Source organism: Panthera pardus, unplaced genomic scaffold, assembly GCF_024362965.1.
Source record: "Panthera pardus isolate Hobbes unplaced genomic scaffold, ASM2436296v1 HiC_scaffold_8, whole genome shotgun sequence".
NCBI lineage: Eukaryota > Metazoa > Chordata > Mammalia > Carnivora > Felidae > Panthera > Panthera pardus.
In genome coordinates, this window is record NW_026527013.1 from 138,859,477 (window position 1) to 138,873,978 (window position 14,502).

The following is a 14,502-nucleotide window of genomic DNA, read 5'->3' on the forward strand; positions in this document are numbered from 1 at the left end:
GTTCTCAAATAAAAATGCATTACTTTGAAGGACAAAGTATCTCCAGGGTGATCAAGGCCTTTATAGTAAAAGTTTTTTTTAATGGAAGCTGTGAAGGATAACAGGTGAGACACAGATCAAAACCATAGTGGAAGAAAGAGTCACAATAACTTCATAAAAAATGATAGGAAGCAGTATACATTAAAATATTTGTGGTTTCAGGTATGTACAAAGTAATCATAGAGCAGGAATGATCTGTTCTTGAGGTGTTGAGATGAGATCATATGCCTTCTAGAGATCTACAAGGTTTGGTTAGGTGGGATTAATGAATGGTGCATTATTTTCATCACATTCTGAGAGTTATCTGAGCATGGTTTGGTTTTTTTTTAAGTTTATTTATTTATTTTGAGATAGAGAGCACAAGTGGAGGAAGGGCAGAGAGAGAGAGAGAAATCTGGACGTGGTTTAAGATTCACATTCTTTCTACTGATATTAGTCAATTTCTTACCAATCTGTACATTTTTTCTTCTTTTTAGGGACATGACTTTAAAAGAGCTAATAAATGAGGGGCACCTGGGTGGCTCAGTTGGTTAAGTGTCTGACTTTGGCTCAGGTCACGATCTCGTGGTTTGTGAGTTTGAGCCCCGTGTCCGGTTCTGTGCTGACAGCTCAGAGCCTGGAGCTGCTTCGGATACTGTGTCTCCCTCTCTCTCTGCCCCTCCCCCACTCCCGCTCTGTCTCTCTGTCTCTCTCTCTCTCCTCAAAATAAATAAACATTTAAAAAAAATTAATAAATAAAAATAAAAAAGTAAAAGATCTAATAAATGATAATGCTAGCAAACTGAGAAAAGTCATATTCTATGTGAACTAAAAATACCGTGTCTTGATAGCTTTGGCAATTTAGTTTTCTAAGCATATGGTCTGATGTATTATAAAATGCAGAGTTACAAAAGAAGAAAAAAACAGAAAACTTGGGTCTTGATTGACCTCTCTTCAGACCGCTCCTGAGCCATTTCAGTGACTGAGTGTTCCCAAAAGACTGGGTCACCTGAATGATGTTTCTAAGGAAAACACAGAATCAAATAACTAGTACTAGAAGCATACTTGGACAGTTTGTCTTTAGAATGTCTGCCTGTGTCTTGAGTGAAAAATATTTAAAACAAAATGAAAAACCCAAACTTCTCCTAGTCCTAAATCTTCCTCTTATGATGGCTTAAAAATTGTGATTTTTTTCTGAATATATACAATGAAATATTCTGAATCTGAAACTAATTAGATCTTTGAAATAAATTGTTTCATTTCCTATTGTAAGAAGCTAATTGCTCTTTAGCTTGTTGCCAGATGAACTGAACAGAGAAACATAAAACAAAATAAATACGATGTTAAATAACACTGTAAATAAATACATTATAGTACGCCTTTCTTTCAAAGCTGTGGTATCTATTAATTTAATTACTTCCACAGCATTAAAATAAAGGCAGCCATAAATAAGGTGTTTTCATTAAGTTTAATTAGTGTCCCTAGAATGTGGATGATAAAGGCTATAGGATAGAGGCATGGCCTCTGTGAGATGGTACTTTATGAGGAGACGTTCCCAAGATCCCACAAGTGAAGATTAACAGCAGCATAAGATATTGTTAAGAATTCATTTTTTTTATTTCCTTATGTTTCATTAACTCTTGTTTGCTTTTCAAAGGAGGAAGAAGAGGGAAAAGACACTGAAGACACTGTTGTGAATCCTGGTAGAGACAGTGCCACAAACCAAATAAGGAGAAAGGAACCCCGGATTCCTACGACAACAAACTACAATCGTGTAGGGACTAAATACAATGAGGCCAAGACTAACCGATCCCCAACAAGAGGAAGTGAGTTCTCTGGGAAGGGTGATATCCCCAACACATCTTTAGATTCCACGTCCCAACCAGTCACTGGATTAGCCCCCCAAAAACATTTTTCTTTGACTTCACAGACTGTGACTAAAATGCCACCTCACACCCTGGAAGGCGCTTCAGCCTCTTTAAATGACAGCTCTAAAACGATTCTCAGATTTCTGCAGATGAACTTGACTGGGACTGTGGAATCTTTAAATACAGTTTCTATAACAGAATCCCAAGAGGTGTCTACTGATATCAGTGAGGAAGAGAGTTTATTGACAAGCTTCAAGTTCGACACCGGAGCTGACGATTCTTCAGGCTCCAGTCCGGCAACTTCTGCTATGCCATTCATCTCTGAGAAAATATCCCATGGGTTTGTGTTTTCTTCAGAAAACCCAGAGACAATCACCTATCGTGTCCTTCTACCAGAATCTACAAGAAATGCTTCAGAAGATTCAGTCTCGTCAGGTTCGGAAGAATCTCTAAAGGATCCTTCCATTGATGGAAATGTGTGGTTTGCTAGCACTCCAGATGTGATAACACAGCCCGATGTTGGATCAGGTAGAGAGAGCTTTCTCCAGACTAATTACGCCAAGATACACATTGATGAATCTGAGAAGACAGCTGAGTCCTCGTCTCCAGGCCCCCTCGTGTCACAGGGTCCCCCAGGTACAGATCTGGAGATGCCACCTTATTCTACCTTTGCCTACTTCCCGACTGAGGTAACGCCTCATGCTTTTACTCCATCCTCTGGACAACAGGATTCGGTCCCCACCGTCAACATGGTACACTCGCAGACAACTCAACCAGTATACAATGGTGAGACACCTCTTCAACCTTTCTACAGTAGTGAAGTCTTTCCTCTAGTCACCCCTTTGTTGCTTGACAATCAGATCCTCAACACTACCCCTGCTGCTTCAAGTAGTGATTCGGCCTTGCATGCTACGCCTGTATTTCCTGGTGTCGATGTGTCATTTGAATCCATCCTGTCTTCCTATGATGGTGCACCTTTGCTTCCATTTTCCTCTGCTTCCTTCAGTAGTGAATCGTTTCGCCATCTGTATACAGTTTCTCAAATCCTTCCACAAGTTACGTCAGCTGTTGAGAGTGATAAGCTGTCCCTGCATGCTTCTCTGCCAGTGGCTGGGGGTGATGTGCTGTTAGAGCCCAGCCTTGCTCAATATTCTGATGTGATGTTGCATCAGACCACTGCTCATGCTGCTTCAGAGACATTGGGATTTGGTGGTAGTGAATCTGGTGTCCTTTATAAAACGCATATGTTTTCTCAAGTTGAACCGCCCAGCAGCGATGTCATGATGCATGCACGTTCTTCAGGGCCCGAACCTTCCTATGCCTTATCTAATAATGAGGGCTCCCAACACTTCTTCACTGTTCCTTACAGTTCCGCAGTACCTGTGCATGGTTCTGTTGGTGTATCGCATCAGGCTTCCTTATTTAGCAGCCCTAGCCACATTCCAGTGCCTGAGTCTTCGTTCATAACCCCAACCGCGTCATTGCTGCTGCCGCCTCATGGCCTCTCTGGGGATGGGGAGTGGTCTGGAGCCTCCTCTGATAGTGAATTTCTTTTACCTGACACAGATGGTCTGACAGCCCTTAACATTTCTTCACCTGTTTCTGTAGCTGAATTTACATATACGGCATCTGTGTTTGGTGATGATAATAAGCCGCTTTCTAAAAGTGACATACTGTATGGAAATGAGACTGAACTGCAGATTTCCTCATTCAGTGAGATGGTTTACCATTCTGAAAGCACAGTCATGCCCGGCCTGTATGATGAGATAAATAAGTCAAACGTATCTTTACAAGAATCCCCCGTTTCCTTTTCTAGCACAGAGGGCATACTTCCAGGGTCTCTTGCTCATCCCGCCACTGAGGTTTTTGATCAGGAGATTAGTCACGTGCCAGAGAATAACTTTTCAGTTCAGCCTACACGTGCTGTATCTCAAGCATTTGGTGACACCTCGCTTAAACCCGTGCGTAGGGCGAGCTCAGAGCCAGCCTCCTCTGACCCCGCTTCTAGTGAAATGTTACCTCCTTCAACTCAGCTCTTATTATATGAGCCCTCCGCTTCTTTTAATACTGAAATGTTGCTGCAACCTTCCTTTCAGGCTTCTGATGTTGACACATTGCTTAAAACTGCTCTTCCACCTGTGCCTAGTGATCCACTATTGGTTGAAACCCCCAAGGTTGAGCAGATTAGTTCTACGGTATTGCATCTCATGGCCTCAAATTCTGCCTCAAGGGAAAACATGCTGCACTCTACATCTGCACGAGTTGTTGATGTATCGCCTACTTCTAATGTGCATGCTGCTTCGCTTCAAGGGTTAACCATTTCTTACGCGAGTGAGAAATACTCTGAACCAGTTTTGCTTAAGAGCGAAAGTTCCCAGCAAGCGGTGCCTTCGTTGTACAGTAATGATGAGTTGTTCCAAACTACCAATTTGGAGGTTAGCCATGCCTTTCCCCCGAAAGGAAGGCATGCGTTTGCTACTCCTGTTTTATCAATCGATGTACCACCAAATACACTTACAGATAAGCCTCTGTATTCTGATGAAGTTTTCACCTCCACCAAGGGGTCTCTCACTGATGAGGTGTTTGCTGGTATTCCAGCAGTTTCTGACACACTTGTAACTGCTGATCGTTCTGTTCCTTTAGGAAATGCGTACGTTTCCATTACAGCTGTTTCTCCCAACAAAGATGGTTCTGTAACCACAACCGCGTTCCTGTTTCCTTCTAAAACAACTTCCGAGCTCATTCAGAGTGCCAGATCTGATGGTGATTTAGTGGGTGGTGGTGACGATGGTGATCTTGATGATTATGATGATGATTATGATGACAGAGATAGAGATGGCTTATCCATAAATAAGTGTATGGCATGCTCCTCCTATAGAGAATCAGAGGAAAAGGTAATGAATGATTCAGACACCCAAGACAACAATCTTGTGGATCAGACTAATCCAACCTCATATCCACTATCTGAAAACTCTAAAGAAGAAAATAAAGTCACAGGTGTAATATCAGACAGTCAGACCGATACGGACAGAAGTCCTGATAAATCACCACCAACAAATGTGCTACCCCCAAACCCCAGTGATGGAAGACAGGAAAATGACATTCAGACCGGTAATGCCCTGCTTCCTTTCACCCCAGAATCTGAAGCATGGGTACTTGTTGCAGGTGATGAAGAGAGTGGATCAGGGCAAGCTGTCTCAGATAACCTTAATGATAACGAGACTTCCACAGATTTCAGTTTTCCAGACGTTAACGAAAGAGATGTTGATGGGGTCCTGGAAGCAGCCGACTCAGAAATAACTCCTGGATCCCCACGGTCCTCAACCCCGACTGTGACTAGCAGGCACTCAGAAGTGTTCAACATTTCAGAGGCAGGTTAGTTATGGATCCAAGAGATAGACAGAGGTGTGGTGGTTTTCTTCCTCAAAAAATAGAAAAATCGTGAAAAGAGAAAGTTGGTAAAGTGGCACATCGTTTTATTTCTTAATCAAGACATTCAACAAATCCATTCACGGTTTTTAAAGTATGATTTTACTCATTATTTCAAATGAATATTCGACATGTTTTGGTTAGTGGATGGATAAAATGGTTTTTATTGTCAACTTTTCATGTTCTGCGAGATGCCAGTTACATGCGGGAGCACTTAAGTGTGCGTAATGCGTTTTTAGTATACTGCCTTTTAAATGATAGATGGGAGTGTGTTGTTTTTAGATAGTTTTCATTTTTATATTCACTTATGTTCTAAAATAAGTTGTAAACTAATTTCATTGAATTATAAAATGAATTATTAAACTCCGATAGTAGTATGATTACAAAACACCTCTCTGACCCACCCGATGGAAAAGATATGGTAATTTGCACATCCACGTCAGCCTGGAACTTTAAACTTTAAAAAAAAAGTTCTCTTTCTGAGTTTTGAGAGTTAATGGTAAGATTTTCTTTAAAGAACGTTTTCATTTTTTAAAATTGCCTCTGTTTGATTACCTAAATGTTGCCTAAAGAGGGCAGTGTGAACTAACAACATGCATTCTACTTTGTACTCGCGGTTATACAGCCCTTTCTAAGAAGTTAAATAATGGTCATTAATATGCATAGTATGTATAGGTATTGTATGACAAGATGTAAAACACTAGACCATTTTCTGTAGAAATGCATTTCATTTGTTAATGTATTTTATGCAAATTAGTTTAGAAGCCAGATGTTTCTTAGAGCAGATTACTTGCAACATATATAATACAGATGTTTGCTTTAAATGCCAGTGGGGAGAAAAAGGGAAATTGAAAACCATTAAGCATATGAAATACTAGATAATTTCATGGAATTGATCATAAGAATTTTATAACTTGCTCTTATTAAATTTTAAGGCATTTTTTAAATTAACAACAAAAATATTGAAATCTTAATGTAATTAGTCAAAAGATAGATCAAGGTAGCATCTTGCAATCTTATTGCATAAAAGCGGATATTTATAAGCCAGATCATAGATACCAGTCTCATTAGCATATTTTTTTCTCTTTGTCATTTCCATCTCTTGAATTAGTTGTATTTTTCCTTCAGTGCAGCAGCAATTAAAAGTTTGTGCATTTTGATAGAAGTTTTTCTACATTCTGACTTGATACCTATTTAACATTGCATTCCAGTTTAAACACTTACACTCTGATATGTGAGAATGAATAATGAATCCGTAGGTCACTATATTCATTAGTGTTGCCATATATATGAATTGTTATCTGGCTTCAATTATAGTACGTGGGGTTTTTAAAAAAATTTTTATTAGATTTAAAGACATATGAGGAGTTCATCCTTTTTATTTTATCTTACTAGACATTGATATCGTCAGTATGTTCTTACTAAGTTATGCTATCAGGGAGAAACTATATATATTGCAAAATGCCAAACCCAGAATTATTGACTGAAACTTAGCAATTTCTTTTCAATGTGCTAATTTGATTAATTATTAAGTGTATGTTCTCCCACTGATGAGGACAAAACAGTAGAAATATACCTTCCAATATCATCAGGTAACACAATTAATGGAGTGAGATCAAACAAGATTAGGGGAAAATTCTTGCCTGTTTTAAAAACTGCATCTGTAAAAAATCATATGTACTCTGTCTTATAAAATAGTTGAATATGCCTCTTTATCAAATGCATACAGACTAATTTTGAAACTTATTATTTTATTATGTACTTCTAGAATGTAGAGTATTTTATAAACATGTTCCCTAAAACAATAGAGGTAAGGCCAATATTAGTATCTGCAATTTGTGAATGCATAAACTGAGACCCAGAGATACTAAAGTACGTGATCAAGGTCACATAGGGAGTTGACACAGACTGACACTGCAAACGTGTTATTGGTGTCTGTCTCTTAGAGACTATGCTTTCATAATTGAGGACAATGAGATATATATAATGCTTAATTTGTAATACCAAAATTATACTGTTTTATTCTAAAAATGTATTTGAAAGTATTCATCTTATCTTTGCTTACTAATCAAGTAGATTCTTGTCTTATTTAGGTAGCTCATATACACTACTGAACCATGTCAAAATAGATATTTTAGCCTCAACTAATGAATATAAAGATCAATACAACTAGCTCCTCATTATAGTATGTAAAAGAACCAGTTGATTGTACTTTCTTTTTTTATATAATTTTTTTTTAATTTGGGTATATTTTATTCCTTCCTTATTTTTTAAAATAATCTCTACACCCAACTTGGGGCTCAAACTCATGACCCTAAGATCAAAAGTTGCATACTCTACCAATAGTGCCACAATTTCATGTGGTACCTCATCTTGTATAAAATACCTAGATTTCATAATATGTAGTTAGCATGGATTTATCACTCTGACTCCTCAATGAAAGGGTTTATTTTAAAATCAGACCTCCCAGAGAACTTATGAGTAAAGTCTATATTACAAGATTATATGTGTGTGCATATATGTATACAATGTGTGATATATATGGTAATTTGTTACATATTTTATGTGTTCTATATCTTACATATATATCACATGTATGATCAGACATATCTCATATATATGTATGCACATACATATCCACAAATGAAAATGCATGTGTCTACACACACATACATACATATATACACCTATATACAAATTTCTATAAAGATTTGTGGTCATTGAAGACCTGTGTGATTATATAAGCACACTTTGTGTATAAATTAATGTACATTATTGGTCTCAAACTTTAATATGGATCAAAATCACCTGGAAGATTTGTTAAAACACAGGTTGCTGGGCCTTGTCCACAGAGTTTCTGATTCAGCAGATTTGTGATGGTTGGCATGGGGCGCAAAATTCGCATTTCTAACAAATTCCAGGTGATGCCAATGCCAGTATTCTGGGAATCACATTTCAAGAATGACTGACATTGATAAAGATATGAACGACTATTTGTAATTTCTAGGTACCAGGGGCTTTTCTAAGTGGATTATTTCATTGTTCAGGCACAAATTTTCCATTTAGATAATAATAGTTATAATAGAAAAAATGTGAAGACAATTATGTATTAAAACAAGATGGTTTCCTAAATTTTATAAGGAAACTCAGTGCATTCACCCTCAGATTATTTAGGCTTCGAGATGAGCCTCGTTGCAATGTGTAATGACCAGAACAAATGAGTAAAGCCTGGGCTTCTCTCAACAAGAATATAAACTACAGCTCAGGGATCAATGGATTTGCAATATTTCCACTTTTTATTCAGTTTTGTGATTTTTAGTCATCCCTTTGCATTCTACTCTTTTCAGGCAAATCATTCAGAATTATAAGAAAAAATGTCTAAGGAAATATGAGTATCATTTGTCAATTGATACATTTCTCATACGAGTGGGTTAAATTTTTGACCCTTTGTGTATCATCTTTCAGAAGGAAGCTACTGTTTTAAACCTTAAGTCCTCTGCCATTAGCTCTACCTCAGTGCTGTGTTCATGAATTTGTTACTCTCAAATTTATTTGTAAATCTTTAAATCAATTCCTTTTGTTCCCCTTATCGCTAAAGTAAGATAGTTGGTATAAAAGAACCTAATGTGCCAGCTATGTAGAAAGCAATGTAGACTCTCGTGGGGAACTTAAATGTTCTACTTAAAGAGCTCTTCCAGAACTTCTGCAGGCGGACGCGATGAGGGCTTTTACTTTGCAACAGTGTCAGTATGTCACCATGGCAGAGCAGTTCTGATGTGCCCTTGTCGTGCTTCCCCTCTGCACACACCTCAGTGTAGAAGGGAAGCATTGTGACTGGCCACTGATACACTGAAGTTCTGAAACTCTTTTGAACAACTTGGAAGGTTAGCTCCAGTTGCAATGATTTTGAAAGTGCTAGAATACTAATGCACCCAACTGGTCACAGATATAGTCATTTTCCATCTTTTGAAATTAACCCAAGAACAGACTTTAAGCTTTTCCGTAATTTACACTTGCATATTTGAAAAGAATTTCTTCAACCTATGTACTCCTTCAGTTCCCATGCAATATTATTTTTCTTTTCTTTTTTTTTTTAAGTTCATTTATCTATTTTGAGAGCGTGAGTGTGTGCAAGCAGGGGAGGGGCCGAGAGAGAGGGAGAGAGAGAATCCCAAGCAGGCTCCACATGATCAGTATGGTGCCCAGTGCGGGGCTCGAACTCACAAGATCAAAACCTGAGCTGAAACCAAGATCAGATGATTAACTGACTGAGCCACGCAGGCACCCTGTATTTTTTTTTTTTTTGATAGAGAAAAATAGTTGATAAGAAAGGCATTCAAAGTAACACTTCAAAAGCAACCTGTATTTACAGTGTAAATAGTTTTCTGGGTGAATGGCTATCCTAATGTAAGAAGGTTTTCCTAAGATTCTCTCTTTATGAAATTATTAATTGCTCCTAGCTATTTATTTAATTGCAGGATTAGAAACCTTGTATTCAGATTAAGTTTGGAAACTCAAGATTATATATGGTACAGTAAGTAGCATTGTTTTTCCTGGCTATTTTATTTAAAAACTTATTTTAATACTTCTTTTATTTTCTTATTTTAATACTTCTATTTCCCTTTTAACAAGCTTTTCAAGGCAGTATTATGCTCACTTCCTGCCACAGCACCTGTCCCTAGGTGCTCATCTCTGTTGGGACATTCTAAGTTCTTCAGCCTTACTTTTTAAGCTTTGTTTTACTCAAATTGGCTTATAATCATAGACATTCTTTGTATCATAGATTTGAAGTTTTAAAGGAAAATAACAACAATGAAGGTTGCAAATACTCAGTTGAAAAATGTTGTGCCTTTTCCTTAAGCTTAAATATCAACTCTCTCGATTTTCTCTGACTACAGAGGCCAGTAATAGTAGCCATGAATCTCGTATTGGTCTAGCTGAGGGGTTGGAATCCGAGAAGAAGGCAGTTATACCCCTCGTGATCGTGTCAGCCCTGACTTTTATCTGTCTAGTGGTTCTTGTGGGTATTCTCATCTACTGGAGGTAAGTTGAATGCTTGTTTTAGAAATGTATTTCATAGAGCTCAGATTTTGCCTGTGTTTTTTTTTTTGTTTGTTTGTTTTACCTGAAAGTTCTTCAAAGCATATTCACATTCTTTTTCCTTGAGAGCTACCGTTAATTTATCCAGGTAACAATGAATTAGGTGAATTTGTAAATCCAAAGACAATAATATAATACTTGATTGTTTTTCATACACCAGTGAAACAATTAAAGGGTAAAATGGAGGAACCCTGGCTTAGTTAATATTTAATACAGTATTTTGACAGTTGTACTTTCATAGTAATCTAATTAACCTTCAAATGTTATCATAGCACTTAACATAAATCTAAGCTTCTCAGCTTAAATGCTCCAGCTGTTACAATTTCAAAAGTTAATATTTAGAAAAAACATAGTTTTTGCTATAGTAAAAACATGGTTTGTTTATAATTGTGAATTTTGTACAAGATGCACATCAGCTGCATGCTAATAGCAAAAACCGATAGCCCCATACACAAGAGTGAAAATCAAGCAATTAAAATATTAATATAATTAGAAAATAAAGTTGACTATATTAAGATGCATAGAATTCTAAAGTTAATTATAGCTTGCCTTGAGGATAAGATATAGTTTTGCTGTCATCAATATCCTACTAAAACTTTTATTTATTGATTTTAATGTTTATTTATTTTGAGAGAGAAAGAAAGAGAGAGAGTGCACATGTGCAAGCAGGGGAGGGACAGAGAGAGAGGGAAGGAGAGAATCCCAAGTAGACTCTGCACTATCAGTTCAGAGCCCGACACGGGCCCCATCTCAGGAACCGTGAGATCGTGACCTGACCCAGAATCAAGAGTTGGACGCTTAACTGACTGAACCACCCAGGCACCCCAGTATCCTATTAAAACTTTTAAAGGACAAAGACGGTTGCACTCACCATAAGCTTCCCATCCCATGGCATTCAGAACACGCTGCAAATTAGGAAGTTTACTGGAGAGACAGTGTAAGTCAGTATAACTATTATAACTGTGTCTTGAAAAACAAAAACTTTACGATGATATGAGGAATCCTAGCTTTGTAATTTATTGCTTCGTTTTAAAAGAGAATTTTGTTCAGAAGATCTATAATTAATTCCTTTTTGTTTAGTAATGTCTCTCTGTAAGCTCATATGGCCACTCTTTATCTCTTTATGTGTTATCCTAAAATATATTCTCTCAGTTTATTCAAAAATATTTGCCATTTTTAAGGACTGTTTCTCATGTGCCTAGTACCATGTTGACTACTATGGAAAATATCAAAAACGGATGAATGAATGAGTGTCACTATCCTTGAGAAATTCATGCTTATTGAGAATTTTCTATGAAAAATGTATAACCTACTATACAAAAGTATACACACGACAGCTGAAATCACTAATGTTAAGAGTGGTCAGGGAACAAAGAATCTTGCTAGGCCAGGATGAGCAGAGTAAATGTAAAATGCTGGGCTCGCACTGGATGGGGTTCAGAAAGTGGAGATAAAGGAGACAGCTTTCCAGGCAGGAACACAGCAGGTGGAAAGAACAGGAAGCAGGAGTAGGCTGGGTGTGTCTGAGACAGGCCTGGGGCAGGTAGTCGCATGTAGTTGGACACAGGTGGACTAAGGTAGAATGTTTTCATGATCAACTGTATTTCATATCCAACAACCTTTACAGAAAAGAGTAAACTGCAGTAAGAGAACAGATCATACTTTTGTTACCATATGTGAGTTGGTGGTCTATTTTGTCCATAACATGATGCAAACAAAGCTGCTTTCTTCACTGGTTCCTATAATTGCCAATGACTCTTTCTACAGAAGATTCCATGCTCAGCAGAGTACCGTGAACACAGTACATGATTTATACATGTTTTTTCAACAAGAATTCATATTGCTTTTCTCCATACTCCCCACTCGGTTTGTTGGCCAAACTTTTTATCAACCTTGATGTGTTCAGATTACTGGCTTATATTTAATCTGATTTTCCCTGGCAAACCAATGTTTGAAGTTATTTGGAATTAGAGGTAAATTTTTTTTAAATAAGATGGAAAGTAAGCCCAAATTCTGCTTCACAGTAAAGAGCGTTAGAATAAATTTCCGATAGAAATGTCAATCTTAAGATTGAAATAAGAATGAGAGTTTTGATCTTTGTTACTTAGTATTTCAAGTTTATTTTTTGTAGATTTGAAAGTGTCTTATTTAATATGATTTGATATTTCATGGAAAATTAAAATCTGGAATGGTATTTATTTTCTATTAATAATGGATAATCTCATCTGTATTATGTGGAGAAAAAAGATAAAATTACTAGTTGAAAAATACTAATTTGACCTTCACCAACAAGATGTTTCTCTTTTCCTCACAAATGACACTTTATGTACCTTGAACACAGAGTGCATTAGCTTAAAAAATGAGCGCTCTGATGATTTTATGTATATATTTTATATCTATCTGTCAAACGTTCTGATAAAATCTGTCACTCTTTTACTTACCCGTTTCAAAATTTAACACCTCTGTCCTCACATCCATATGAAATTAATTCACTTCAAAATGTAACTTTTTAGATCAGGGATACACCAGGGGCATTAGTTGGTGCAACACAAGATGACTATATTCGTGCCTTCTTTGGGGTTTTTGTGAACATTTTCAAATTTTGATGTAGACCCATTTGTAAACAATATGATTTCACTAGCCAGTATGGAAACATTTTAGACCTTTGTGGAAAGCACAGCCTGTGTGGAAAGGTTCAAAATAGAATGGCATACCAACAAAAGTCCTCATAGTAACATGGTCCTTACGAGTTTTTCCAAGCTGATATATTTAAATGTTTTTCTAATCTAATTTCTTAGGATAAAAAATTACTGTAAAGTGGTATAATAAGTCTTTTTTTTTTTTTTTTGTCTCTTTACCCAATTCAAAGCGGTCCCTGAGGTTTTGTGTAAGCCTTGAGAGAAAGCATGTTGTAGTAGGAAGACAGAACAAATCTGGATCCCTTCCCCATTTCTGCCCGGCATTTGTTACGTGGTCTTGGGCATGTCACTTATCCACCTGGGAACTGGTTTTCCTCTCTGTGCCATTTCGGGGGAAGGTTCACTAGATCATCTTTAAGATTGCAGTCCGAGCTTCTTTAGGGTTTCTGTGATGAATGCAGCATAATGAATAAATATGGTTTTATATTTGTATAAGGATCCAAAAAATGGAAATACATTTCTAGCTTTTAATTCCAAATACTTACTGTGATGAAAAGGTGTAAATCAAATAATCAGATTAACATTGATTGATAGGACCTATGTCTACAAGTTTAAAACAGTCATCACTTTTTTCATTATGGCTGAGTGATAATTAGCAAGAGACATAGTTATCAACACTTAGCACATAGACGTGAAGACATTCACTGCTTATACAGAACAGATGGACTATAGATATTGAATCTTGTCATACATTAAATAATGTGCCCTGAAATTATTTTCCAGATGTTTTAAGGTAGAATTTACATGAGCCAAGTCGTAAGTTTCTAAGATACAAAATGACTTCAGTAAGGAAGATTTTCAAAAAGTTCTTTTTAAAGAAGACAAAGGGCAAATTTTGGAGAGCTTTTTTAAGAGTTAAAATCTAAAAACTATCAAAGGCATAATCAACAAAACGGCACTCCATCAAAAACAGTATAAAAAAGAACTTCCCATAGACAGTTGTTTTGGCTTTGGGGAGAGGGAGGAAGAGCAATATGAATTCTCTCACGGTCTGAAATTCAAATTTGTGAGTCACACAGGGTAGCTACCAACCCAAAATGGAGGCCTCCCATGACCATGCTGCCCCTTAAGTCGAATGTCACTTCCTAGGTAAAACTGCACTATAAAGTGGACTGAATATAATACGTGTGACTTTCCTCAAAGCTTTATCCTACACTATTTTAATTTTGATTTTTCCCACTTACAAGTTTTTTGGTATGATTTTATAACGTTCCTTTGTTATGCAAATAACACTAACGGACCACTTATTTGCTTAAACAACAAATATTTGTTTACATAGCTAAAAAGAGTAGAGTTGGTATTTACCCAGATCCTACAATGAATATTTAACATGTTAAACCCTAATACCAATAAGTTTCAACTTACCTTTTTCTATTCCATGAGGGCTG

General features: G+C 36.9%; 1 protein-coding gene across 4 annotated transcripts in view; it reads left to right on the forward strand.

Moving 5' to 3' along the window:
* PTPRZ1 (protein tyrosine phosphatase receptor type Z1) overlaps nt 1-14,502 on the forward strand; it is a 183,631-nt gene that overhangs the window by 132,347 nt on the left and 36,782 nt on the right. For 2 of the 4 annotated variants that reach the window (XM_019452563.2, XM_019452564.2), the window contains exons 12-13: nt 1,676-5,261; nt 10,214-10,358. In XM_019452563.2, coding sequence (XP_019308108.2) covers nt 1,676-5,261; nt 10,214-10,358 — 3,731 coding nt within the window. The remainder of the gene's footprint in view (nt 1-1,675; nt 5,262-10,213; nt 10,359-14,502) is intronic. The other 2 variants (XM_019452566.2, XM_019452567.2) reach the window with 1 other exon arrangement.